Raw genomic sequence first — 27,956 nt, 5'->3', positions numbered from 1 at the left:
AATGTCCTTGAGGGATTCAAGAATTAGAAAGGAAGTTGAATTAAGTCCACTTTAACTTCTCATCCAAGTCTAACACAACTGATTCAGAGCAGATCTTCAAAGCAACATAGAGTTTATGGCCCGGTGGCTCCCTGCCCAGGAAGAAGGACACTCTGTTGTGATATGTTAGGAGGGAGAATTTCCTGCATGTGGTTCACTTACAGTCAGCTGTTACCCTGCCATTCTGTTTTGGAACATCAATGTCAAGCTTCCCCTTTTGGAAATGGAGCAATAGGGAATGAGAAGGGGGGTGGGGCGGAAGGTTCTTGGATTAACATTTCACTCGGTTCCAAGCATTCCTAATCTATTATGTCAATTTGAGTTTATAACTAAATTTGAAGGTTCAGGTCTCCCTTCCAGAGATGGGGCGGGGCATTGAAACAGCTGCTAGGACTAGGGTAAGGCTAATAGTTGGGAGACGCCAAGCCACGACCTATCTGCTTTTAAACTGGGGAGGGGGGAGTGATTAGAGCGAGAGGGAGTTGCCCCACCCCCAACAGCACTGTTGAACCGACATCTGGATCACCTCTCTGGGTGAGGAGGTGAACATGGGAACAGGTGCGCCTCACTCTTACCCCATTTCTAAGCAGCGATTATTTTGCTGCGTTCATTGTGTCCGGAACCAACTGATCAAGGCCAGACAAAGAACACACCGGGAGAGAAGGAGGGGATGGGGTTGCGAGAGAGAAGCCAGGAGCCATGTACAGTGTACATTGCAGATGACGTCACTGATCATTGCCTGCAAGAGATTTGGCCCTTCTCTTCTCGGAGCTGGAGGCTAGCACGTCTGTGCAGGAAACCGGAGTGGGGTTGCCTGGCGGGTGTGAATGGGTGGGAGGAGGCGTGCCCCTGCTGGGGAGACATGTGGAGATGTGAAAGGGAAACCTGGAGACAGCCGGCGAGCAGAGAAATCGCGGGGGCTGAGGTGTTTGCGCAGCTCCGAGCTCCTCCCACGCGCTCGGCAGCCTTGATCAGCCCTGGGAGGGGCACGCCTGTTTGGGGGTGGGGAGTGTTGCACGAAGGGGTGGGTCTGTGGTGGCAGTGAGGGTGGAGAGCTGCCTGCGCATGTCAAGGCTGAGTGAGCGCACACGGGCTAGGGGGCCTTGGAGAAGGGCAGCTGGTCACCTGCCACCCAGGGTCGGGGCCCTTGCACGATCTTGTGGGCGAGCTCCCGGGAAGGGGTCCATCCCCCTTCCCTGCCGCCCCTCCTCTGAGATCGCCGGCCAAACAGAAGGTTCCACCTTCTCCTTCCTGGCCCCTCCGGATCTCCCCGGGGAGCCTGGGCGGGTGTGGACGGTACCGAGGTGGAACGAATTTTGTAGCTCAGACGGCAGCTCCGTGTTGGTTTCGGGTGTATGGGCACGCCCAGTTGGTGAAGCCGCCAGGGCGGATGAAGCCGGCTCTCCCGGGTCTGGGTGGATCCTGGTTGGAGCGTAACTGTTCGTAAGGAGGTGAGAGGTGGATTAACATGGACCCCTTCGACAGCCCAGCCGCCTAGAGCCTGCCGGCTGCTCGGTTCCGAGCCAAGCTTTCAGCGACACGCAAACAGGAGACTGGAAGTTCCGGGGTGGGCGGGGAAGGCACTGTCCGCGGTGCTGATCCGGATCCCAGCAACGGGCTCTGGGGAGAGCGCGCAGAGCTGCCTATCCGCTCCCTCGAACTGGGGCTGTCCGCTAGGGTGGCTTGGAGCTGAAACCCCCCCTTGGCTCCAAAACCCCGCAGAGGCTCTCCAGTCACCGGCGCTTGGCCTTTATTTCAGTCAGAAAGTCGCCTCCTTGGGCCAGTTCGTCCCAGAGGGTTTCCTCGAAAGTCTCTGAGAGGGAGCCGTTGTTGACCCAGGGAATCTCTGTTTAGCCCCGGAAGCCACCCGCTGAAAAAAAAAAAGATGCCTGCCTTCAACAGATTGTTTCCCCTGGCTTCCCTTCTGCTCATCTTGTGGGGTAAGTACCAGCACCCTGCCATGCGAGGTGCAGATAACAGTAATAATGTTAACAATAATAACACATTGATATCGTTGGTGACAACAAGGAGCCCTGGTTGGCTTCCCTCTGTACATGTCTGCCAGACATGGGATCCAGAGGAATTCCATGAGAGCTAGGATTTTGAGATTGGCAAAAGGCCTCCCTATTTCTCTGATGCTTTATTCCCGAACCTCCCTTGGTGGTTTTCCCACCCTCCCTCCCGTTTCCTGCTAATTACAAAGTATTTTTCCCCCCTTTCCTGTTGCTAAAAGAGAATGCTGTCACGTTCATTATAAAAAAAAAAATCTTGATTGCAGTTGCATTTCATTTCTCAATGAGTTCTTAAAATTAATTTTTATACATTAAAAAATCTGGATGTGTGCATTTTGGAAGTGAAAATACTTTAGTTGTTAATCCTACTGTTTAATTTTAATAAGTAAAATAGGCTTCAGCCATTTGCAGTAATATATTAGATGAACAGGCACCTGGGAATTGCATCTTTTTTCTTTTTCATGAACATGGGGAACTAAGGTGCTTTGGTGTTTGGGGAGCTGGATTTTTTTGCCTTCAAAGATAAATAGGTTCTTGTTTATCTATTGTGAAGCAGTGAGGTGACCTTCTCTCTCCAAATAAGGGAGTCCTATACTTGCAACAGTAAAGCTGAGCAGAGCGGTGTTAGAGATGGGCTTGAAGTGGGGTGCCTGCATGTGTATGGCAGAAGTTAATGAATCTACATCTAATGTCTGGATGTGCGACTGAGAGAATGGTTTACTGTATTAATGTATATGCCTCAGCGTCTGAATGTGTGTTCTAGCTTGTGTTGGAGCATGTTAGCATGGGCATCTGAATGGATTGATGAGGATGTAGTAGTGTGTGTGTGTGTGTGTGTGTGTGTGTGTGTGTGTAGTTGTGTATAGTTGTGTAGTTATGGCATTCAGTCTTGCCAACTTAGATTCTCAGGTCAAATATACATGCTCTCCAGTTGTTATATTGCTTGACATCATCTTAGCTACCTTCCTCCATGCTAAAAATCAATAACCAAGATAATTAGATGTGAGCATGCCCACCTACCTTACTGAAACTAGGTATGTGGGATTATGCTCTATGATTGGCATGAAACTCATTCTGCTAGCGCAGTGGCAGATATGCTGATGGGAATTGCCTCTTTACCTTATTATCTCTTTATTAAGCCTCCAGGACTAACTCTGGCTGCCAGCATTATCTGGATTTTGCATGTGACCAGAAGCAGAGCCAAGCTTCCTGTTGAACAAAATGCCTGATTAGACAGGCTGTGAAGGACGAAGAGGGAGAGTAATGCCAGTCCCAAGGGCAGACTCACCGCCATCCATTCCCAGTAGAGTAGACCAGATCTGAACATGAAGCAGACATAATGGGTTGCCAGTGATCTCACCTGTCTTGAAGACGAAAGGCTGAGATTTCCTCAGGGGAGGTGAAGACTAGGGACATGAGGCTTAGGAGAGGTTCTTCGGTCTGCGTAAGAAAGAACGCGAGTAAAGCCATCACAGGTGAAGTTGTAGAGGAGCTTGGGGTGATGTTCTACAAAGCCTTTCTTCCCAAACCCTAATTTAAGTTTCTAATGTCTTTGCCTGAATTCTAGTGGAGGGGAGAGTATGCTATAGTCTAGGACGTTTTAACTAGGACTTACAAAGCCTGGATCAGAGTCTTAGCTCTGCCACTAGCTTTTCGTGTCATAACCTGAGACTATTTGGTTCCTCAAAGATGTGTATTTGGAAATATGTAAGTCTGGAAGTTGGGGCAGATATCTAACATCCTTTTTAGCTGCACAGTTGAATGGTAGGGAAATGATTTACAGAATATTGCTAAAATGGCAGAGTGTCCATCTTCCTCTCCACCCCTCAATCCCCCTGCCAAAAAAAAAAAAAAACCTGGGGAAGAAGTATATGTGTTACACCTATCCTTGTCCATCCTCAGCTTCTGAACACGGTTCACTAAGTTGAGAAGCTACAAAAGGGAAAGAGGCACCTCACACCAGTCAGAATGGCCACCATCAAAAAAATCTACAAACAACAAATGCTGGAGAGAATGTGGAGAAAAGAGAACCCTCTTGCACTGTTGGTGGGCATGTAGACCGATACAGCCACTATGGAGAACAGTATGTGTGTGTGTATCAGTCGCTCAGTTGTATCTGACTCTTTGCAACACCATGGACTATAGCCTGCCAGGCCCCTCTGTCCATGGGCTGTTCCAGGCAAGAATACTGGAGTGGGTTGCCATTTTCTTCTCCAGGAACAGTTTGGAGATTCCTTAAAAAACTAGGAATAAAACTACCATATGATCCAACAATCCCTCTAGTGGGTATATACCCTGGGAAAACTGTACTTGAAAAAGACGTATGTACCCCAGTGCTCATAGCAGTGCTGTTTACAATAGCTGGGACATGGAAGCAACCTAAATGTACATCGACAGATGAATGAGTCAAGGAGATGTGGTACATATACACAGTGGAATATTACTCAGCCATAAAAAGAACACATTTGAGTCAGTTCCAGTGAAGTGGATGAACCTTGAATCTTGAACAGAGTGAAAGAAATCAGAAAGAGAAAAACAAATATCATATATTAATGCATCTATATGGAATCTAGAAAAATGGTGTTGATGAACCTATTTGCAGGGAAGGAATGGAGACTCAGATATAGAGAAAGGACTGTGGACACAGTAGGGGAAGGAGAGGGTGAGGCTAATGGGGAAAGTAGCATCAACCTATATACAGTGCCATGTGTAGAATAGATAGCTGGTGAGAAGTTACTGTGTAGCACAGGGAACCTAGTCTGGCAGTCTGTGATGACCTGGAAGGATGGGATGGGGGAAGGGAGTGAGGCTAGGGAGGGAGGACATGTATGTATAATTATGGCTGATTTGCATTGTTGGACGGCAGGAACCAAAACAACATTGCAAAGCAATTTCCCCCCAATTAAAAATAAATTTTAAAAAATAAATTAATTTTAAAAAGGCACACACACCTAAAAAGAGAAAGAGATAGTTCAGGAAACTTTGCCATTAAATGTTAGAGAGAAGGCCTCACTTCACAAATGCTATCTCATTTTATTTGCATATAATTCCAGTATTGGAAAACACTTAGCTTAGATGCATTCACCCTTCCCAAACTGATTAGTCACATGATGCAAATGTGAATGGAATTTTTCCATTCTTTTATTTTCTGCATGAACTGAGCAAAATTCCACATTTCCTTCATTAAAGTAAATAGTAGTAATAATAATAAATCCACACTTGCCTAGTGCTTTACAGTTTACAAAGCAGTTTTCAAATGAAGATTTGGTCCCCATAGCAATCCAGTGGTGTTAGTCAGGGAAAGTAGTGTTGTTTCCAGTTTAGAGATAAGAAAATAAGTGCAGGGAAGGAGAAAGGACTTGTAGAGAACTCTTATCTCGTGAGTTTGGTTTTCTAGTGCTTGTTGTAGCTCTTGTGGTCACACCTGCTGCTATCTATACAGGATTGCAAGGTGGGCATCTGTCCTTTCATTTCTCTTTGGAGCCACCCTTCCACTCCTCTTCCCTGGTGGCTCAGACGGTAAAGCATCTGCCTATAGTGCGGGAGACCCAGGTTCAATCCCTGGGTCGGGAAGATCTCCTGGAGTAAGAAATGGCAACCCACTCCAGTATTCTTGCCTGGAAAATCCCATGGACGGAGGAGCCTGGTAGGCTACAGTCCATGGGGTCGCAAAGAGTCAGACTGAGCGACTTCACTTCCACTCCTCTCCCAAGCCTAGGGCCTTACTCGTCACCTCCTAGTATCTTCTCAGCTCTTCCTCTCCACGTCTACTCTCCCAGATGTCTGTTGTGCTGGGGAATGTTTTCCTCTTTTCCCCCAGCAACCCATTTTTCATCCCATTCTCTCAAGGCTTTGCTAAGTGACTGGCTAGATCTGATAGACCAAGTCATTTCAGGGTGTTCATGTCTACAAATCACGTCATTTTTACCTCTTTCTGGAAAGTTTTACTTTCTAATCAAAGCTTTTATGTTCTTAATACAAAGGAAAGCAGTGTAGAGCAAAGTCAAGAGGGGCAATATAACCAGATAACCAAAGAAGAGAAAGATTAGAGGAGTTGGTTACATACACATTACTATCCACTGCTTAATATAGATAGATTAATGCTATTCCTTAGTTAAATATAATCATAACCAATCTATTCTTCCTTCTTGTTTTCCACATTATTACTATGGAAACAGCAGAGGAGATCAAAGGTCAAATGATTTGGCCAAGATTATTCCAGGAGTTTCTTATTTATAGGCAGCAGGTGGGTTGAATGTCTACCATACGTACAGTCTTTTCTAGAAATCTAGAGGATTTCATGAAAAGAGAGGAAGTTGTATACTGGAGACTCACAGGATGGAGAAATAGACTTTACCTCTGGATGGAAGGAGTTGTTGTTCAGTCACTAAGTTGTGTCCAACTCTGCGACCACATAAACTGCAGCACGCCAGACTTCCTTGTCCTTCACTGTCTCCCAGAGTTTGCTCAGACTCATGTCCATTGAGTTGATGATGCCATCCAACCATCTCATCCTCTGTCACCCCCTTCTCCTCTTGCCCTCAATCTTTCCCAGCATCAAGGTCTTTTCCAAGAAGCAAGTCATATTGCAAAGGGCAAGCGAATAAGGATGAGTGGATTTTGTGGCCATTTTTCAATGTCTTATCTGGGACCTCATGAATTTAATTGACCTCATGAGCAGAGTTCTTTCTTAGGAGTTCAGACTGGACTTTGGCAAAGAGAAGGTGATCAGTGGGGCTTACTCTCTGATGATTGCCTTACTCAGGGGCATCTCAGAACAAAAGAGAGGCTTCTATGCCCTGCTGACCATCCTGACTACATATATTCTGCTTTCCCCCCTTTTACTATAAATGAACCAACTGTGTTTATAGTTAAGGCCGACTCATCCACTTGCTCACTGGAGAACATCACCTCACACCTATTCAAGGACGTTAGTCCAGCAAACTACATTTTCAAGCCCAGCAGCTCTATTGCTATCTTCATCCAAGCAGAATCACTGAACCATCTCTCAGTCTGATCCCTGTACCAGCCTTTTAACTGTTCTGTTTGCGTCCACCCTGTCCTTCCTCACCTCTTCAGTTTATTCTCAACAGAGCAGTCAGATCATGCCGTGGCGCTCTTCCACTCAGAACCCTCCAGTGCTCCCATGTCATTCAAAGCAGAGGCCAAAGTCCTAGTCATGGTCCACAAGGGCAGCCACGATCCGGTCCTGGTTTATTTCTTCTACCCTGTCTCCTTCTAGTCTCACTTTGTTCCCTGCACTTTATTATTATTTTTTAAAATATCTTGGGACTTCCCTGGGGGTATGGTGGATAGGAATCCGCCTGCCCCCAATGCGGGTAACACAGGTTCGATCCCTGGTCTGGGAGGATCCCACGTGCCTCAGAGCAACTAGGCCCACGGACCGCAACTACTGACGCCCATGTGCTTAGAGCCTGTGCTCCACAAGAAGAGAAACCACCGCAATGAGAAGCCCAAACACCGCAAGGAAGAGCAGACCCCGCTCACCACAAGTGCCACACGCAGCAACGAAGACCCAGCGCAACCCCCCAAAATCTTATTTATTTTTGGCCGTATCCAGTCTTAGCTGCAGCACAAACCTGAGGCATGTGGGATGTTAGTTGCCAGACCAGGGATTGAACCTGTATTCCCGGCACTGGAAAGCAGATTCTTAGTCACTAGCCCCCAGGGAAGTTCCTGGTCCCTGTGGTTTCTTGTGCTCTTTGCTTTTGCCAGCACTCTCCCATCCTAGGACTCTCGAGTTGCTTTCTCCTCTGTAGCTTTCACACAGATGTTCATATAGCTTGCTCCCTCCTGTCTCTCATTTGGTGCCTGCTCCGTGTCATCGTCTCAGTGAGGCTGTCTCTAATGATCCTTTGTACCGAACATGTTTGTAGAAATCATCCCATAGACAAATTTATTAGGTCTTATTTCCAGCATTTTGTTGATGAATAAACTGAGTCTCATAGAGATTAAACCGTCTATCAAACTGGGATTTCCCTGGCAGTCTAGTGGTTAGGACTTGGTGCTTTCACTGAAGGGACCTGTGGTCCATCTCTGGTCGGGGAACTAAGATCCCACAAGCCACTCGGTGCAGCCAAAAAAGCAAAAACAGCCCATCAAACCCAAGCCTTCAGTTGCCCAGTGCCATCTTCCTCCTGCCTCTATAAGCGTAACTGTACATTACTTGGAACATTTTCCTATTTTCCTCTGAAGTCATCTTCATTGAACTAATTCATCGTTACCACATCTCATTAAATATACATGTGCCTCAAGACTCCCTGCTACATGGGATTTTCAGTGCATATTCTCTACCCTTCTATCCACTCACAAACTTTTGCATAGACCATGCTTTCTTAAAAAAAAGAAAAACAAAATAAAACAGGCCTATCCTCAAGATTTCAAATGCATCACATTCTGAAAATGTTTCTGATCAGTTCTCTCTGGATAAGGACCCTCCCCCCATTAAAGTGATGACCCATATGCAGAAATGTGTGAAATGAATTTGAAATGAGGTGAATGTAAGCAAATTCCAGGAGACAGTGAGGGACAGGGGAGCCTGGAGTGCTGCAGTCCATGGGGTTGCAGTCAGACACGATTGAGCAACTGAACAACAACGAATACGCCAGAGCAGGAGAGCCTCGTGCAGGCTGCCCAATAAGAGCAGTTCCAGCTTGCTGAGAGTTCTAAAACCAAGCCAATGAAATTCATTTTATCTCAATATGCTAAATTTTATCATAGTGCCTCTAGTTTTTAAACTCTATGTCTAAAAATTAAATTTGTTCCCTTCTAAGTCAGATATTTCATTTTTCACTCTTAATTAGTTTGTCAGTCTCATTTTAAGCTCTGAATACAGCTTTCCTCTACTTTTAGAAAGAACTATCTGCCTGTAGAAGAAAAGACTGACCATTCACAGTGGACCAAGTTTTTAAATGACAGTGTGTATTGTTTCATTTTTAAGGGCTCTGTTTTTATCATTAATGAGAAGGTGGCCTCAAGAGGGGTTAGAAGTCCTAATATAAGAATCCTAGATGCTCCTCTCACTTTTGAACCTTCTGTATAACGTGTAAGCTCTCTTATGAAAAAGTTTTTTGTATTTGTTAACAGCTTCAGTACCAGGGGGAAAAAAATGTTTTTAATTGAGCAAGCCTTATCATGTAATTTTTGGAGCTGGTCAGAATCTATTTTCTCTTCCACAGAAATCTATTTTCTCTTCCTTCAAATATTTGAAGACAGATGTGTCAGTGTCCAGGCTAAGCACTCCCGGCCACCCCGCTGTGTTCTTACCAGACTTCGCCCCAGACCCTCTCCATCTTGCCTTCCCCTGTACATGCAGACTTTCCTTTTGTACACTGTGACACCCAGAACTGATCCTCATAGTCCAGATTTGTTCTGAGCAGCACAGAGGAACTGTTTCTCCTTTGTTCTACAGCTACATCTGTTAACACAGCCCACATTTGCCCTTGCTGTGTTGGCAATCACATCCCACTTTTGATTCATTCTGAATTTTCAGTCTGATGTACTTACCCTCTTCAATGGGCCACAAGTTTCTAGGGGGCAGGAACTATAAGTCCTGACCTCTGGGTGGCATGCGAGGTGCCCTCCAGTCTGAGCCCCCCACAACAATGTTTTTCGCTTCTACCACTCTGCATTTATTTTTCTATTTTGTTTTGTGTGTCTTTTGATATAGAAATAACTTAGATTTTAAAATTCTCTCCCTTTAAGAAATTTGAACATGTTTGTTACTGCTGCTGCTGCTGCTAAGTCGCTTCAGTCGTGTCTGACTCTGTGCGACCCCATAGATGGCAGCCCACCAGGCTCCCCCGTCCCTGGGATTCTCCTCTCTTCTAATTTTATGCATGCCTTTTTTCATGTAATTTTTTCTATATTTTTGTGTGTGGTGTGAGACTTTGTTGTTGTTTGCTCTTTTATTGGAGTGTAATTGCTTTACAATGTTATGTTAGTTTTCCCCTCCCGATTTTTACCTGTGTCTCTCCTCTTCTGCGTGAAGCATCGCCCCAGTCCCACGGTCAGCTCACGTCATCCTCCTTGCTGCTCTGCCCTCCACCATGCCTCAGAATTACCTACATTTCCCATAAAACACAGATATGCTTACATCTCTCCATGGCCTTGAAACATATGCCCTCCCCCACTTGTGCAGTACATATAGAGGTCCCCACAGCATGGGTCCGATCTCCCTTTCTGGCCTCGAGTCTCACCATCCTTGTGTTCCTCTCTCCCCAGCTCAGCTAGGAAGAACTGCCCCTCCTCTGGGAACAGAGTACGTTACTAGTATGTCAGTCACCACGGTCTGGTTTCATGACACTTAGGAGTATGCGTTCCCTGCTAGACTATAAATGCCTTTGGGGAGTGGTGAGTGTTTTGTGCAACTTTGAATCTCAGCATCAGGCCTGTCATAGGGTAGATTTCAGTGGACGCTGGTTCAGTGAAGGGGTGCATGCTGTCAATGGGTGGATGCAGAGGTACCCTGTTTGCACCTAGATGCTGAGTCTTTGAGGGCAGGGCCAGATATGTGCCGCTCGCAACTCCCTGTTTCTGGTGAGCCTCTCGGTCAACGCCAGCTCATCCCTGCCGGTCGGGAGAGTGGGGACTTGGGGGGCTACTTACATGTGCATGCTATTTTCCCATGTGTCTCATGGTTCTTCCTTCTCTGTCTCTCCTCCCTCCCTTCTTGCTCTCCCTTCCCTCTGCCCCACACCTCCTGGCCCCTCCCTGTCTCCTGGCCTCTCTCCAGTTGGCGTCTGCTTCCCCGTGTGTGTGGAAGTGCCCTCGGAGACCGAGGCGGTTCAGGGCAACCCCATGAAGCTGCGCTGCATCTCCTGCATGAAGAGGGAGGAGGTGGAGGCCACCACGGTGGTGGAATGGTTCTACAGGCCCGAGGGCGGTAAAGATTTCCTTGTATGTCTGACTGCTGACTCTGGCCTTTGCTTTGCTGGCCTCTGCCATTTTGCACCTGGCTCCTGACAGTCTGGGGGAATGACGATCTGACAAACACTGGCTCTTTCTCTCCAAAGAGAGACAGCTCCTCTGCAGATAACTGACAGCCTCAGTATAGCCCAGCCTCTGGGAAAGGGAGGGTGCCCAGCCAGCTCCGAGCATTCCTGGTTATAAACAGAATAACGAGGGAAAAGACATAAATAGTATTTAGAGCCCACTGTGCATCAGTCACCCCACTAGGCCGGTGTTTTCATTTAATCTCTGCACCATCCTACTGGATGGATTAAATTAGTAGGAAAACTGAAGGACCTCCCTGGTGGTCTAGTGGTTAAGAATCCACCTGCCAATCCCTGGTCTGGGAAAACCCCACATACTGCGGGGCAACTCAGCCTGTGTCCCACATCTACCGAAGCCCTCGAGCCCTAGAGCCTGAGCTCTACAACAAGAGACGCCACTGCAGTAAGAAGCCTGTCCTCCGCACAGAAGAGAAGCCCCCACGTGATGGAACTAGAGAAAGCCCCTGTGCAGCAGCGAAGACCCAGCACAGCCAAAACCAAATTTATTTTAAAAATTAAAATAACGCTAAGTGTTATTAAATGGAATGACATGCGTTTAACTCATTTAAGTCTCACCATCTCTTCATCTCACCCCTGAAGTAAGAATGTCAGGGGTGACCAAGGCTGACGCTCAGCCAGTACATGTACATCAGTGGGTCATTTGTTTGAGGCATCCTGTAGTGGTTGCTGCTGCTGCTGCTGCTAAGTCGCTTCAGTCGTGTCTGACTCTGTGCGACCCCATAGATGGCAGCCCACCAGGCTCCCCCATCCCTGGGCTTCTCCAGGCAAGAACACTGGAGTGGGTTGCCATTTCCTTCTCCAATGCATGAAAGTGAACAGTGAAAGTGAAGTCACTCAGTCGAGCCCGACTCTTAGCGACCCCATGGACTGTAGTGGTTACTTGTGCTAAATCTCCCTAGTGGCTTCACCACCATCCTTCCCACGAGGAACCTCTGACCTCCTTGTGATCTGGGAACTGAGGTATCAGCCATGACCAATGTTAGTCTGATTGGTTGGTGCCAGTGCCAAAATGGTGGTTATATAATCTGAGTACCAACTTGGAAATGAAAGTTATTCTCACTTTCATTCTCTCTGGGGCCAGGCTGCGTGGGATTGGTTCTTAACTCCACAGCTTATTAACTTTTGTCCTTGGACAAATTGCTTACCCTCTCTGTACCTCACTTTCCTCATCTCTAAAATGGGGATATAAACTATAGCTACTTCATAGACTTGTTACCAGGACTCGAGCTATAATTTTTATTTATTTCAGTTTTGGCTGTATCATGTGGCATGTGGGATCTTAATTCGCTGAAAGCGAAAGTTGCTCAGTCATGTCCAACTCTTTGTAACCCCATGGACTATACAGTCCATTGAATTCCCCAGGCTAGATTACTGGAGTGGGTAGCTTTTCCCTCCTCCAGGGGATCTTCCCAACCCAGGGACTGAACCCAGGTCTCCCACATTGCAGGTGGATTCTTTATCAGCTGAGCCACAAGGGAAGCCCCTTAATTCCCTGACCAGAGGTCAAAATCATGCCCCGTGCAGTGAAAGTGCTGAGTCTTAACTACTGGACCACCAAGGAAGTCCCATGAGCTATAATTTTTAGCATGTTTAAAATAGTTCTGATAGAGGAAACACTATATTAGTGTTTGATTAAGAACACACACAAGCACAACACACGTGCATGCGTGCTCAGTCCAACTCTTTGGGGTCCTACGGACTGTAGCCCGACAGGCTTCTCTATCCATGGGATTCTCCAGGCAAGAATCCTGGAGTGGGTTGCCATTTCCTCCTCCAGGGGATCTTTCCAGTCCAGGGACTGAACCCACGTCTCACGTGTCTCCTGCATTGGCTGGTGGATTCTTACTGCTGAGCCACCCAGAAAGCCCAATACACATGCACACAAGGGGCAACTAATCCAAGAAGTTTGGTTAGTAAAGAGAGCTTAGATACCAAACAGGTTGTCTGAGAGCAGATACAAAGCCCTTTTTACTGTACTGCCTCATCTTCCTGGAGGCAGGTTTTTTCTCCACAAAGACCTAATGGAGACAACATTAGGATGAAATTGAATTTTGCTTGCTCTTGTCTCTAGCTCTCCTAAAGCTGGGCTCATTTCTAATTCTAGGCTGGACATGTCATTCTGAAGTGGCTTTGTTCCAATCAGGTGCCAGGCCTGGGACAGTAGCTTTCCCAGTACCCAGCTCAGGGCTGACCTTGACCAAAGCTAGTGTCCCAGGAGCTAGTGTTACAGGAACCTGGACATCTTAACCAGGTGGAGAAATTCCCATGAGCCTCAGGCCTGGTTATATGCCAGCCACCTGCTCTGCTTCCGGGCCTACCCAAAGTGAAAAGATGGCTCAGATGGAGGAAAAGAAGCTTTAACAATTGTGCTGGAAATACAGAGTAATGGTAATAGAAATTTCTGTGAGGATGAAAACATTCCACATTCATGCTGTCCAACTCAGAAGCCGCCAGGTACAGGTGGCACTGAACAGTTGACACGGGGCTAGTGCAACTGAAAAAGCAGAATTTCACATTTTATTTAATTCCTAGTAATTTGAATTTTAATGTAAGTAGCCATGTGTGGCCAGTAGAGATTAGATGAACTGCACAGCTGTAGAGGGGAAAAAATAGGTATGTCAGAAGGTGGAAGTGTTGGAGGAAAGAAACGTAGAGATGAGCTCTAACTCCACCCAGAGTGGAGGAGCCGATGCACGCACATCACTGGCATCTCTCTGCTCATCTGGGCCACTCGAGCAGCCTGGGACCCCTTCTTGTGGCCTGGCCATGACTGCCCATGTCCCCTCAGTGGTGATCAACTCTGAGAGCCACATTTGGAGGCTGGAGCGCTCAGGCCGTTCATGACAAACGAAGCTGCCTCTGCCTCCACCTCTCGCTGGCGGCCCCCACGGCACATCTTTCTCTCTTGTTCCTCTTTTCCATGTCCTTCCAGTCCTTCCTTTCTCTCAGTCTCCTTTATGCGTCACTCATCTTCCTCCGTTCTCTTTCTTTCCACCCCCTTTTCCTGCCTGCCCCTTCCTTCCACATCCACGTGCCCTGACCGCCCTGTGCCTTTGTCCGCCCTGCCTTGGCTCTCTTCCCTGCCCCGCTCTGAGCCTCCACCCCACTCCCACATTTGGGGAGCTCCTGGCAACATCATCCCCTTCCGCCTGTCCACGCACCATCTAGTCCTCTTCTCTGCCCTGTCCTCACCTCTCCCTGTCTTCTCTCATGGCCCTCCCCCACTGTTTCTCCATGTACAGATCTACGAGTATCGGAACGGCCACCAGGAGGTGGAGAGCCCCTTCCAGGGGCGCCTGCAGTGGAACGGGAGCAAAGACTTGCAGGACGTGTCCATCACTGTGCTCAACGTCACCCTGAACGACTCCGGCCTCTACACCTGCAACGTGTCCCGGGAGTTTGAGTTCGAGGCACATCGCCCCTTCGTGAAGACTACTCGGCTGATCCCCCTCCGTGTTACCGAGGAGGGTAAGGCTGGGACTCAGGCTCTCTCAGGGGAGGGAAGACAGTGGGTCTCCACACAAATGAGCCCCTTGAAGAATGCAAACTCCCACGTATTTGGAGTGTTGAGATCTAAAATTGCCACTGCTGGCTTGTCTTCCTGGAGTGGCCAGCTCCTGGCAAGCTGCCCGAGAGCTTGCCACTGTGCCTTTCCTCGAAGCAGAAAGGCTTGGGATGATAACGCAGGAATCTTTACCTGGTCCGTGGCCTCGCACCCTCAGAGAAACAGGACAGCCTTTGCGAAGCCTGAAACTGCCAAGTCAGCTCCATCTTCTCTGGCCTGTGTTGAATCTCTGATTCCATGGGCTCAGAGAAATCTCCTGAGGATCTCTAGAGGTCATCTACCTTCCTGTCTGTGATCCATACGGACCTTTAAACCGGTGGTGCTCAAACTTCAGCCAGCCTCAGATTTCCCTGCAAGACTTCCTAAACCCAACCTTTCTGATTCCATACACAGAGCCTGAGAATTTACGTGACTAACAGATTGTCAGGAGATACTGATGCTGCTGGGGACCACACTTTGAGAACCAGTGCTCCAAACCATGCCAGTCTTTGTCATCTGTCTCCCTCCACAGTAATCATATGAGCACCCCCTCCTCCATGCGTGGTGTCTCTCATTACATGACTTCATGTTCAGCTGGGAGAAGGGGAAAGATGTTTAGCTCTCTAGTCTTTACATTTTTCAGATTTCCCCCAGGTGGTTTCTTGTTAGGCTGGGAAGTCCTTTCATCATTCTAACTGAACTTAGAACTGTTCTTGTTCTGCTTTTAATAGACTCGTGTTTGGGGCACCATGGCTCCTCGCCCCTTGCAAATTTTCCTTCAGGTGTCAGCAAAGTGGTATAGGCATTTCCCTCTCTGTTTTCTCACCCAGGCAAATGATGATGCCATTGTACCTAGCTGTTCCTAGACCATCTATTTCCAGCACGTTCTCAGCGCTTTGGCTGCCCCAAGATGCAGGATGGTGAACAGACAAAAGCTGTGAGGCAGGAGAGGTAGGAGAGGGCACATTAAAGCCAGGCTCTTCCTAGAAAAGGATGCCAGGAATCCTGACTTCCAGGCCACAAATATATCATGGTATGGTGATAAAATTCATGATGCAAGAGAGTGACCAGCAAGAGTGAGCGATGTCATGATTTAGTCATGATTTAGACTAGACTAAAATGGAAGGTAGGTCAATCCTGATGGTGCACAGGGATGCTCAGGGCGCTTGGCTCAGACTTGATGAACCACTTCCCCTCTGCAAGCCCATCTCTTCTGTGTGCATGGAAGGGCTTGGGCTGAGACCTCCCTAAGGGATCCTCCTCTGTTTACACACTTGTGCTCCCTGGGGGAAGGGAGCCTGGCGCCCTCTACTGTTCACTATCGGGACTGTCGGCTGGTGACTGCCAGACGCTTGGAAGCTGCCTCTGTCTCTACCTCCTGCTCTCAAAGGTTTTGCCTCCAGAGTGGGGCAGCCAGTGGAAAGTGTGGCGAAGTGAAGCCTGTCTGCCTGCCAGGCACCAGAGCCAGCTTTGGGTAGGAACTGAGGGAGAGTAAGTTTGGTATCAGAGCCACCAAGCCCCTCAGGCTCTCTTAGGGCTGGAAGGAAGCTTGGCTTTCTTTCAATCTAGGGGTTCTAACCAAAGAACAAGGTGTAAATGGCTCTGCACCATTCCTGCAGTGTGAGTCCAGCTGGTCGGGGTGCTGTCTGGTGTATGTGAGTTGGAATGACTCCCCTGGTGATTGGAGGGTGCAGCTCTGGTCCCCCATCCTGTGTCTGGGGGACAGAACTCTGAAGAGGAAGGCTTGCCCACACATGAGGCACCTTAGCGCCAGAAGCAGGACTGCAGTCCAGGTCTTTGCCTCTATTTGCTCTATTTCCACTACGTCTTTTCCCCACAGCACCATCCCACTCTCTGCCACTTTTGCTTTCCTCCCCACCCCCTGCGGCCCCTTGGCAGCCCCCTCCAGCCCACCCCCAGATATTCACTGCTGTCTTGCTGCCCCCCTCCACCATGATACACCCCCATGTCTGCTCCACCCCCGTGGTCCCAGACCCTCTCCCTTCTCTCTGCTCAAGCTGGACTGACGCTCACCTCCCGGCTCTAAGACAGAAAATTTTCTCTTCACCTAAAGGCTAATGAAGCTACTAAGGACAGCTTCCTACAGTACGACTGCTGGCTACTGCATTTTTAAAAAATATTTATTTTTTACACAGACCCAGAGGCTGCACAAAATGTGGGACCTTAGTTTCCTGACCAGGATCCAAACCTGCATCCTCTGCCTTAGAAGGCAGATTCTTCACCACTGGACCACCAGGGAAGGCCCTGATTTCTGCACTTAAACAGAGATAGGGGACTTCCCCAGTGGTCCAGTGGTAAAGAATCTGCTTGCCAATGCAGGGGACACAGGTTCCATCCTTGGACTGGGAAGATGCCATATGCCGAGGAGCAACTAAGCCTGTGCACCAACAACTACCAAGCCCACGCTGTAGAACCCTAGAGCCGCAACTACTGAGTCCGAGTGCTTCAACTCTTGAAGCCTGCGCACCCTAGAGCCCATGCTACGCAAGAGAAACCAGCGCAACAAGAGGCCTATGCACTGCAACTGAAGAGTAGGCATCAGTGTAGTTCAGTTCAGTCGCTCGGTTGTGTCCGACTCTTTGTGACCCCATGGACTGCAGCACGCGTGCTTCCCTGTCCATCACCAACTCCCAGAGCTTACTCAAACTCATGTCCATCGAGTCAGTGATGCCATCCAACCATCTCCTCCTCTGTCGTCCCCTTCTCCTCCCGCCTTCAATCTTTCCCAGCATCAGGGTCTTTTCTAATGAGTCAGTTCTTCGCATCAGGTGGCCAAAGTATTGGAGTTTCAGTTTCAGCATCAGTCCTTCCAATGAGTATTCAGGACTGATTTCCTTTAGCACTGACTGGTTGGATCTCCTTGCAGTCCCAGGGACTCTCAAGACTCTTCTCCAATACCACAGTTCAAAAGCATCAATTCTTCAGCGCTCAGCTTTCTTTATAGTCCAACTCTCACATCCATACATGACTACTGGAAAATCCATAGCTTTGACTAGACGGACCTTTGTTGGCAAAGTAATGTGTCTGCTTTTTAATATGCTGTCTAGGTTGGTCATAACTTTTCTTCCAAGGAGCAAGCATCTTTTAATTTCATGGCTGTAGTCACCATCTGTAGTGATTTTGGGGGCCCCCAAAATAAAGTCTCTCACTCTTTCTATTGTTTCCCCATCTATTTGCCATGAAACAATAGGACCAGATACCATGATCTTAGTTTTCTGAATGCTGAGTTTTAAGCCAACTTTTTCACTGTCCTCTTTCATTTTCATTAAGAGTAGCCCTGACTTGCTGCAACTAGAGAAAGCCCATTTGTAGCAAGGAAGACCCAGCGCAGCCGAGAGAGGGAGAGATTGAGTGCTTTGAGTCGAGCACACTGCAAATCAGGCTGTAGCCAGCCCATGAGAGGACATTTAATGTTTATGGCATTCTCCTGTGCCTCCAGCTCCAGTTAGAAAACCTGGGTGCTCCTGTAACACTTGGACTGCTTCTCTGAGCTGAAGGTCATGGCTGCGGCTATGCTGTGCTTTTAATGAGCTAAGCCTTGAGGGTGACTTGGGTCCTGTGAATAACCAAGGACCGTGAATGTAATTTGCTGCTGAGAGCTAGCAAAGGGAGGTCTGAGTGCAGCCTTCCTTCTCACTAGGAAGGAATACGTATCAGGACATTTGGCATGTAGCATGTTTCATTTATTTTTTAATTAAAAAAATTTTTTTTCGGCTGTGGCTCACAATTGTGGGATCTTAGTTCCCTGATCAGGGATTGAATGCCAGGCTACGGCATTGAAAAGGCTGAGTCCTAACCACTGGACCACCAGGGAATCCCTGATCATGTTTTAATTGTCATTTTTTGGGTTAGGAAACATGGAAGATCAATATTTATTTATATTCTTTCATTCAACAGATACTTATTGAATAACTCAAGTATTCCAGGATTAGAGAACAGGCTAACAATTCAGAAATAAATATATTCTTAAAAAGCACACAGTCAGTACAGAAGGGTGATAAATGCATCACAAAACAACCTGGGAAGTATTATAATGGATAGAAAAGTGCCCGGAGAAGGACATGAGTGATAATTCTGCATGAGAAGTTGAGGAAGGCTTCACAGAGGTGGTGGCTTCTGTGGCGCCTAGAGGAATCTGTGGGAGATTGAAAAGCAGGAGACAGTGTTGGCACAGAGGTAGCAGTGGGGTGCGAGGTGCAATCTGGGAAGAGGAAGAAGAAATGTTCACAGATTCCAGAAGACCACAGTGTGTATGAGTAGAGAGGTTTTTCTGGCCAAGAGAATGGAAGTGAGGCAAGGAAGGCTTCACGGAGAGTGGCCTTGAGCGCCCGCCCATTGAGCGTTAATCGAGTCCTGAGGGAGATGTAGAGCTCTGAAGACTTTTCAACAGGGATACAGCAGAATCAGATCCGTGTTCTGAGGACTTCGTGGTGGTCCAGTGGCTAAGACGCCACACTTCCAATGCAGGGGGCCCAGGGTCTGATCCCGAGTCAGGGAACAAGATCCCACATGCTGCGATGAAGACTGAAGAGCTCACGTGTTGCAACTAAGACCCAGCACAGCCATGTAAATAAACAAACATTAAAAAACAAACCTGCGTTCTGGAAGTAGAACTCTGGGGACAGCCTGGTTCATACACGGAGTTCTCCAGTCCTTATTTCTGTTTGGGTTTGGGATGACCTGAAAGGAAGCTGAGTGGGGGCCGTCTTTGTTTCTAATCCAGACTTGCAGAGAGCATGCCCAGGAGACTGGGTGGGTTAGCGGCACTGGCCTTGTCCCCGTTTTCTGATACCCTGTGTCTCAGGACATGATGCTGTGCCACCCCAAGTTCAGAGGACAGAGTCTGTAGACCTAGGACATGTGCCTCACACCTGTGCAGACTTTTACATCACCCAAGGTACTATTTTTAAAATTTTATTTACTGACTTACTTTTGGCTGTGCTGGGTCTTTGTTGCTCTGGGCTTTTCTCTAGTTGTGGCGAGCGGGGGCTGCTCTCTAGCTGCAGTGCACAGCCTTCTCTTTGCAGTGGCTTTTCTTGCTGCGGAGCACAGGCTTCAGGGTACGCGGGCTTCAGCAGCTGTGGCACATGGGCTCAGCAGTTGTAGCTCCCGGGCTCTAGAGCGCAGGCTCAATACTTGTGCAACACGGGTTTAGTTGCTCTGAGGCATGTGGGATCTTCCTGGAACAGGGATCGAACCCGTGTCTCCTGCATTGGCAGGCGTATTCTTTACCACTGAGCCACTAGGGAAACCCTTACATCTTACAGATATTCTTAAATACATTAGATGATGTACGGTGTGAATTCTTATCCTTACTTTACAAATTGAGAAGCTGAGTCTTAAATCAGGGAAATGACTATTCAGACAGCAAGAAGTAGGAAAATGGGGGCTCAGCTGTGTGGTGTATCTCATCCGGCTCCAGGATTCCTTCCACTGCTCTACAACTTCTTCCCCAAGCCACCCCTCTCCCCCATGTCTCCCTCCAGAGCATCTGAAGAAAGTTAGTGAGAAAGCTGACAGACACCAGAGCTGGAGGATATTAAAGCTCTTTGATAACTCCTCAAGTTCCTTTAGACCATTGCATATTTAAGACTCACCTAAAAATAGGCCTCATACATTTTGAAGCTCAGTGACAGCTCTGGGTTTGTTGGACTGCGCATTCTGAGTCTCATTCTCCCCCTTGCAGCTGGAGAGGACTTCACCTCTGTGGTCTCAGAAATCATGATGTACATCCTCCTGGTCTTCCTCACTCTGTGGCTGCTCATTGAGATGATATATTGCTACAGGAAGGTCTCGAAGGCCGAAGAGGCAGCCCAAGAAAATGCGTAAGTCCAAAGATGCCAAAATAGGGATAGCCTGCACCTTCAGAGTGCTTGCTCTCACGGGTGAGGTGGTGAGCGATTCACACAGTCCTCCACTTTCCCTCACAACAACCTTTAAGGTAGGCAGCAGGCATATACCCATTTTACAGATGTGAAAGTTGAGCCCAAGACCATTTGCCCCAGACCATTGTAAGAAGCAAAGCAAAGTTTGACTTCACGCCTTTCATTCTTAGCCACCAGGTAAAGCCCATCAGTTGCCACCACAATCCCATAACACTGCATTTTATGACCATTTTTTAGATGCTGAAGCAGCTCACACAGCCTAAGTGGTTCGCTGAGGCTGCACCTCAGCATGAGGTGGAGAGGAGAGGCTGGAATTTGAACCGAAGCCTGTCTAATGTCCATGCTCTTCCCATCACATTCAGCTGTCTGCTGTAAACCACAGAGCTCATCAGGCTACCTGCGCACTGCCCTTTATTAGCTAAGGAGCTCCAAACATGTTCTTCCCCCTGGAGCTTGGCAGTGACTGAACATCCAGAGAAGGGCTCTACCGCTTCAGTGTTCAGAGGGTGCCCTGGCCATTTTCACCAAGGCTCCAGTATGTGGAACAAATGATGGGATCTGAGGGGCCACTCTGGCCTGTTATTTGCAGAGAGGAACGAGAGAAAATAACCCTCACAGATGTACACAGCTGAGGCGACAATCACAATCTAGGCTGCTGTCACCTGGAAATGCTTGATAAGATAAAGTACCTTTTTGCATGATATCTGTCATCTCGGGAAAGTAAAAAGTTACAACTGACCAAGATGGAAAGATGGAAAGAAATGATATGCTGGGGAGGCTGTCATTCCTGGTGACCTAGGTGATCAGATTTTAGTGCTTGAGCAGAGTAAGTGGCCACACCTGGACAGGAAGTTCCACACTTGGACAGGAAGTGGCCACCCTTGGACATAAGGTGCCCATAGTTGGGCTGGCATAAGAAACAGAGTTGGAACTGAGGTCACCAGAAGAGCTAGGATCCTCAGAGGGTTACGACTCGTGCAAAGTATTGATCACAAAATAATCAGTGCACCAGCCCAGGAAAAGCCAAGGAAACATATCTACTTGGCCTGACTCCAAGTACAATCATAAAAGATTCTTGAGAATTGATAACCACGATCCTGCTCTCACAGTGTTTGGGATTTAAATTTATACTGCCCACATGATCCAGGAGCCTCTAAGCTGAGAAAGTCAGTAAAAAAAATTAGTCCCCAGACAGTGATAACTGTGTAAAAACAAATGAAAAACTATCCTGAAGGGACCCACTTTCAGCTGAGGCTTCATAGTGCTCTTCCGATAAAGCACTGCTGAATCTGATTCTACAATCTGGTCCAAAACTCTAAGACACAGCAGGAAACAATTCCGCTCGAGCAAGAGAAATAACAAATGGCAGGATTAAATCCCAGGAACTTCAGACATAAGAAGGATCTGGTAAAATACAGAAAATAAGTTTGTTCGAAAGAATTAAAACAATAAGAGGAGGAACCAAAGCGTAAGATCAGAATCAGTTGCTAAGAAAAAGGAACAAGCAGTTTTCTCCCAGATTAATCTGCAAACGCAGTAAAAGTCCAGTCACAATGCCCACTGGATTGTTCAAGGATAAGCTGATCTTAAAAGTCAGACACAGGCCCAAAGGCTAAAACTAGTTTTAAGCCAGAGGATGGCCAGGTAGTAACTATTTTAGGCTTTGCAGGCTACAGAGGGTCTCTTCACCTACTGTTCTTCCATTTTGTTTGTGTGCAACCCTTTAAACAAGTAACAACCATTATTAGCTCATGGACTATAGTTTGCCTATTTCAAAAAGAAAGTTTTGGGAAAGAATAGGACTTTGCCTATCAGATGCAAAGGTTAGTTATAGAGCTGAACTCACAGACAATAGGACAGGGACAAACAGAAAAGGCAGAGAGCCCCCAAAAGGTTAATGCCTATATAATAATAATAATAAAACCCCATTGGAACTTCCTTGGTGGTCCAGTGGCTAAGACTCCAGGCTCCCAATGCAGGGGGCCTGGGTTCTATCCTTAGTCAGGGGACTAGACCTACATGCCACAAATAAGACCTGGTGAAGCCAAACAAATAAATATTTTTAAAAAACTGAAGGAAGAATGAACTGTCCAGTAAATGGTATAAGGACAATTCTTTATCCATATAGAAAATAAAACAGACTAAACAAAATAAGTTGTAAGAGGATTTCAAGACAAGATAAAATGTAAAACTATAACATTCTATTAGGGAATACGAGTGCATGCATGCTATGTTGCTTCAGTCATGTCTGGCTCTTTGCGACCCCATGGACTATAGCCTGCCAGGCTCCTCTGTCTGGGATTTTCCAGGCAAGTGCAATGGGTTGCCAAGCCCTCCTCCAGGGGTCTTCCCCACCCAAGGATCAAACTTACATCTCTTATGCCTCCTGCATTGGCAGGTGGGTTCTTTACCACTAGTGCCACCTGGGAAGCCCATAGGGGATGTAAGAATATATCTTTATTACCTTAGAAGATAGAATTTCTTAAAATACAAAAGACACAAATCAGAGAGGGAAAAAATGATAATTTTTATTACACTGTAAGTAAAGACAATCAACAGACTGGGAGAAGATATTTTTAGGACATGAAACCATCAAGAAAAAAGATAAATATCTCAGAAGAAAACCTGGGAAAGCAAATGAACAGTCATATCACAGAAGTACACACCCACATTGCTTATAAGCTTATGAAAAAGATGCTCAGCATCACCAATAGTCAGGAAAATGAAAACATCTATAAAATATAGTTTCCCATCCATCAGTTTGGCTGGTTTAATCTAACAGTACTAAGTCTTGAGAACAATGTGGATAAATGAGAAGACTCATGCATTGCTTATGGAAGGAAAAAACCAAAACTCTTGATTCTAGTCTGCTGAAAGGGCCATTCTTCTTTTCTCTTGGGTAACACGGCCAGAAGGAGATGCAGAGACCTCCTGTTCTAGAGGCATTCTTGTTCCTAGGCCCTCGCTCCTTCCCTTTTCCTGTGTTCCCACCTCTGAATACAAAATGCACTGATTTTCTTCCCTGTCTCTCCTCCAATAGGTCTGACTACCTGGCCATCCCATCAGAGAACAAAGAGAACTCTGCAGTCCCAGTGGAGGAATAGAAGGGGTCAACTCGAGGTGATGTACAGGGAAAGGAGGGGCAGGTAGATAAGGAGGCAGGTGTGCAAGTGACCTTGTTATGCACAAACCAAGGTGACTTGAGATTTGGTCCCTTAGATTTCTACTCTACATAGGGTCCCCATCCTTAGGGTCCATCTTAAAGTTGATGCCCAAGTCATAAACCTCTGTGTGAGATTCAAGTCCTTCAAAAGGTGAATTGCTTTGGCCTCTGTGTTGGGGGCAACTTGAATTCCTTACACACAGTGACAGAAAGTAATTCCCCTTCTCCCTCCTATGTAAGGATCGTGGATTAGGTCAAGGCCTTTGGCTGGGATAGACTGGGCTGGCAATTCTCAGTGAGCTGTTTTATCACTGGTAGGTGGCCTGAACACCGAAGGGCTGGCTGTCCCAGGTCCAGTGATGTCAACTGCATCAGGAGGGTGCCCCAGGGACCACATCACTTCCCTTCGTGCATCCATCCTTTCAGTTCATTCTTCATACATCCACTCACCTCTGAACTTTCACCTCTGCCTTGTTAACTCCATCAGACCTCTACACACCTCAAGACTTTGCCAGAACTGAGGAGCCAACATTTCTACATGACTCAATCTCAGCCTGCCCTCACTTTCAAGCAAGTGGCTCTCATGCCAACTGGACCCCTCCCCTGTGCTCCATTCAACTTAGAACATGTGCTGGAGGTGGACACGTGCGTCGGCTCCCTCTGGCTAGAGCCGGCTTTCTCTCCCATTGCTGCAAATGAATGAATGTCTTCTTGGAAGGAAGCGGGAGTGATGATTTGGGTTAAAGCAAGAGTGTCATGAAGTGAGATTTCTTGAAAGAGACTTGGGAAGTCATACAGTGTGTTCATGACCCTCCTGGGGGATAATGTGTGTGCATCTTCCCAGGTGAGCACACCAACTGAGATGCCTGGGTGGTAGTGGGCACTGGGAGTGAAATCTCAAAGTTCTTCTCAAAATTTCTGTGGATCAGTATTATCACGCATTTTATAAGAGGCACCCAAGACTCAGACAAGATTCAACTCTAAGAGACCTTAAAGGATAAATTGAAGCAGATATAAGCCCAAGGCACTGCCCACTTTATGCTTCCCGAGATGGGATAATTTTATGAAAAGACTTTGAGATTGAATTTGGCCATGGCCCTGTCTCTTTCATAAGCACAGAACTGGGTGGATTACCTGGCTGAGGTGAAGTCTGATTCAGGTAACTAGAAACTGGCCAGAAAGGTAGAGAGAAGGACGTGAAGTGGACTTGAAGAATTCCTTTAGTGAAAAGATTTGTGAATCTGAGACATCTTCCAGGACAGTGGTCTGGGAATGGTATTGAACTAAGAAATGTGTTTTTAGTCTGAGAAGGATGATGGCAAATGAGTGAGGTGATAGGAGGGGGGCTAACCTGGGAATTCATAATGTCCAGGGTTGGTTTTTTTTTTTTCCCTAGGTGTTAGGAGAGCAGATGAACACTGCAGAAATCTTAGTCAATATCTCATGTTTCACTTTGAATGACTGGTTATGTGTGATGTCCTTCAGCACTCTGTAATGGGAGGGGGAAGGATGCTTCGGGACGGGTGGTGAGATGAAATGACTTGGATCTGATGAACAACATATCCCCCAGATCAGAGGGAACTTCTGGGGGGAAGATCCTGCTCCCTTGGCCTTGGGTCTCACCTGAGAAACTCAGTTCATCTCTGCCATCCCAGGGAAGAGTGCCTGAACTAAGTCTTTGTTCACATATTTGAGTGTTGGATTTTATTGAAGAAAACACGTTCCATAAATTCAAGGCCCTTCTCATTGGTAATTTCCCACACAATCCCTCTGAAATAGGAGACAGAATATAGATTTTCCTTACTCTATAGTGAGGAAAATAGGCCTGGATTACTGTGAGGTTTTCTAGACATGTGGCTGGTGCATAGAAGTTCCTTTTGACCATGCATCTAACCTGTGAGCGAGACTGCACGTTTGCCTTTTTTTTCCTTTTCAAAAGCCCAACTCAGCTATTCCCTGAGTGAATTTTAATGAAGTTGAATGGTACCTCTTTTTTTCTTATTTATCCTTGTAAGTAATCTTCTCCTAATTTCTCAGCTCTTCTCATCTTTAATACTTTATTAGGTTATATGATTTACCAAGCATTTTAATTTAAGTTATCTTATTTCTCCTCCATAACTAGCTCTGTGAGGTGGATACTGCAAGTACATTAACAAATGAAGGAATGGGCTGCCTGAGGCTGACAAGCTTTGCCAAACCATAAGTTCATACAGGTGGTAATGACCTAGAACCTGGAGAATGAATGAACCTGGAGAACTAGAATCCAGGTCTTCTGAGCTCCCTGCCCAACCCTCTTTCCACAGAGACCACAGCTTCGTCCTTTCCTCTCATCTCTTTACTTCCACCTAATCTTTGCCTCTCCTGCACATCCTAAGATAGTAAACATCTCTCATCCCTAGTTCCACTCAAGCACTCCTCTACCACTTGGCTTCTTGAGCCATGCTAGAAACATGTTTTCACAGGCTATCTCATTTTGCTTTCCCCCTTTTTGTTGGTTTGTACCCCATTATTTCTTCTGAGTTGCAATTAAACTCCTTCCTGGGAGACTTGATCATGACTATATATCCACAAGATACTGTGATCACCAGCCTACTTCAAATCCTCACCCACTTCCTGTTTCACCACATATCCCTACAAAAGACTCAGATAAATGTGCACTGCTCTGGAAGTTTTACCCGGCATGCTGTTCTTATTAAAGGGCTTAGAAATGTTCTCAAGGGCTATCACCACTCTAGGAACCCCATCTGTTGTATTGGTGCTGGATATTTCCAATGACTAATCCTTAATACAGTTCACTCACGGCCAGTTAGGCTTGGTGTGGTTTTCCCTTTCCTTAACAGCCAGTGAACTTCACTGCTCAACTCGGTTGGCCCTGTAAGCACCTTGCCCTACTGACTTTTACCAACAGCTCAGCCTTGCCTCACAGCCCCAGCTCCTGTGTGGAAAGAACCTTGAAGGTCTGTTCCCATATCAGCCTTTATTTTCAGTCCATTTAAAAGCATTATCCTTCAGTGTCACCACCTCTCCAAACACACACACACCCAGATTTCTGGTTCTCTGAGTTTCTGGTTTCTCCTTAGAGGCCAAACTAGAAATGTTAGTTGGAATTTTTCAAAGCAGGAATAGGCTGGAAATACGTTATGGAGCTAAGAATGGTTAACAGAAGAGATAGCTCCTTTTCTTCCCCCCAAATTACTACATCAAAAAGGAAAATACACCCATCTCAGAATGTGACAAAAATCAGAGATGAAAGATCATATAACTATATCTTGGCAGGAAGAAGCAAGGAGCTAGGTACGTTTCAGAATATATCTTGGTTCCCCTTCCTTTGGGGACCTTGGGCTTCCCTGGTAGCTCAGATGGTGAAGAATCTGCCTGCAATGCAGGAGACTGCAGTTCAATCCCTGGGTTGGGAAGATCCCCTGGACAACAGAATGGGAACCCACTCCAGTATTCTTGCCTAGAGAATTCCATTGACAGACCATGGGGTCACAGAGTCAGACATGACTGAGCGACTAACACACCCCTTCCCAAGTTAAGTGGAAAGGAAAAATAAAAAAGCACCGTCTTTGCCCCTCCTTTTGTAAATGAAAAACCCCTAACCCTGTGAATCCTCCTAGTACCTCAAACATATCCAGATAGTATAGTACCTGGGGCATCATTATGCCCATCATCCATTCATTCTGCATTTCAGCACCCATTCTGCATCGAGGATCAAGAGAGCCTGAGTGTGCCCTGTGCTCTTATTTTTTAAAATCATCACTCAGGCCTTTCCCAATCTCCAAAACTCCACCGTGGTAGATGATTCATGTCTAGCTGCCCCTCCCTTTCCTTGAGTCTGCGGTAGGACCCAGTAGATGAGCACTTGAAGCAAGTCTGAATTGTAGATCAGACTTAACCCCTATCATAGCCCAGCTAAGCCTCAAAGCTGCTACTATTCTTTTCTCCCCCGTTTGCAAGAGATGCGGCTGACGGGCAGTGTGTGTGACAGGGAGGGAGGCGCTGAAGGATGAGTGCTTGTAGGTTTGTGAAGCAGCATCAAACACCATCAGCAAACTTGTGCAGCCGTGGACCTAATGGAACTTGTTACTACGTTATCAGCTTTGCGTGGCTTTTTCTTCATTTTCCATAGCCAATCTCTCCTTGAACTCTAGAAATGTTCTTCCTGACCACTCAAGATTTCAACAACCTAATGCCTGTTGGTGGTGTTTTTCAGTAAACTCCTTGTTCATGTCAATAAAGTGTCTCTGAACATGG

The 27,956-nt window shown here is 46.9% G+C and overlaps 1 protein-coding gene across 22 annotated transcripts; it reads left to right on the top strand.

The window, feature by feature from the left end:
- The first annotated feature begins 370 nt into the window (after positions 1 to 370).
- On the top strand, positions 371 to 27,956 carry SCN3B (sodium voltage-gated channel beta subunit 3). Of its 22 annotated transcripts, none has more exons than XM_060399814.1 (7): positions 398 to 437; positions 1,799 to 1,979; positions 10,807 to 10,970; positions 14,329 to 14,554; positions 20,338 to 20,476; positions 23,577 to 23,656; positions 24,018 to 27,956. In XM_060399814.1, exons 2-6 carry the CDS (start codon positions 1,925 to 1,927, stop codon positions 23,638 to 23,640), a joined length of 648 nt encoding a protein of 215 aa, XP_060255797.1. In that variant the 5' UTR covers positions 398 to 437; positions 1,799 to 1,924; the 3' UTR covers positions 23,641 to 23,656; positions 24,018 to 27,956. The 22 variants fall into 22 exon arrangements, with proteins under 22 accessions (XP_060255796.1, XP_060255797.1, XP_060255801.1 ...); XM_060399818.1 differs by having other exon boundaries at positions 399 to 437; positions 1,894 to 1,979; positions 24,187 to 27,956; XM_060399817.1 differs by having other exon boundaries at positions 409 to 437; positions 24,187 to 27,956.

This window comes from Ovis aries, chromosome 15 (genome assembly GCF_016772045.2).
Source record: "Ovis aries strain OAR_USU_Benz2616 breed Rambouillet chromosome 15, ARS-UI_Ramb_v3.0, whole genome shotgun sequence".
Taxonomy (NCBI): domain Eukaryota; kingdom Metazoa; phylum Chordata; class Mammalia; order Artiodactyla; family Bovidae; genus Ovis; species Ovis aries.
Note: the sequence above shows the minus strand (reverse complement) of the source record. Positions and strands in the feature narration are given on the sequence as shown.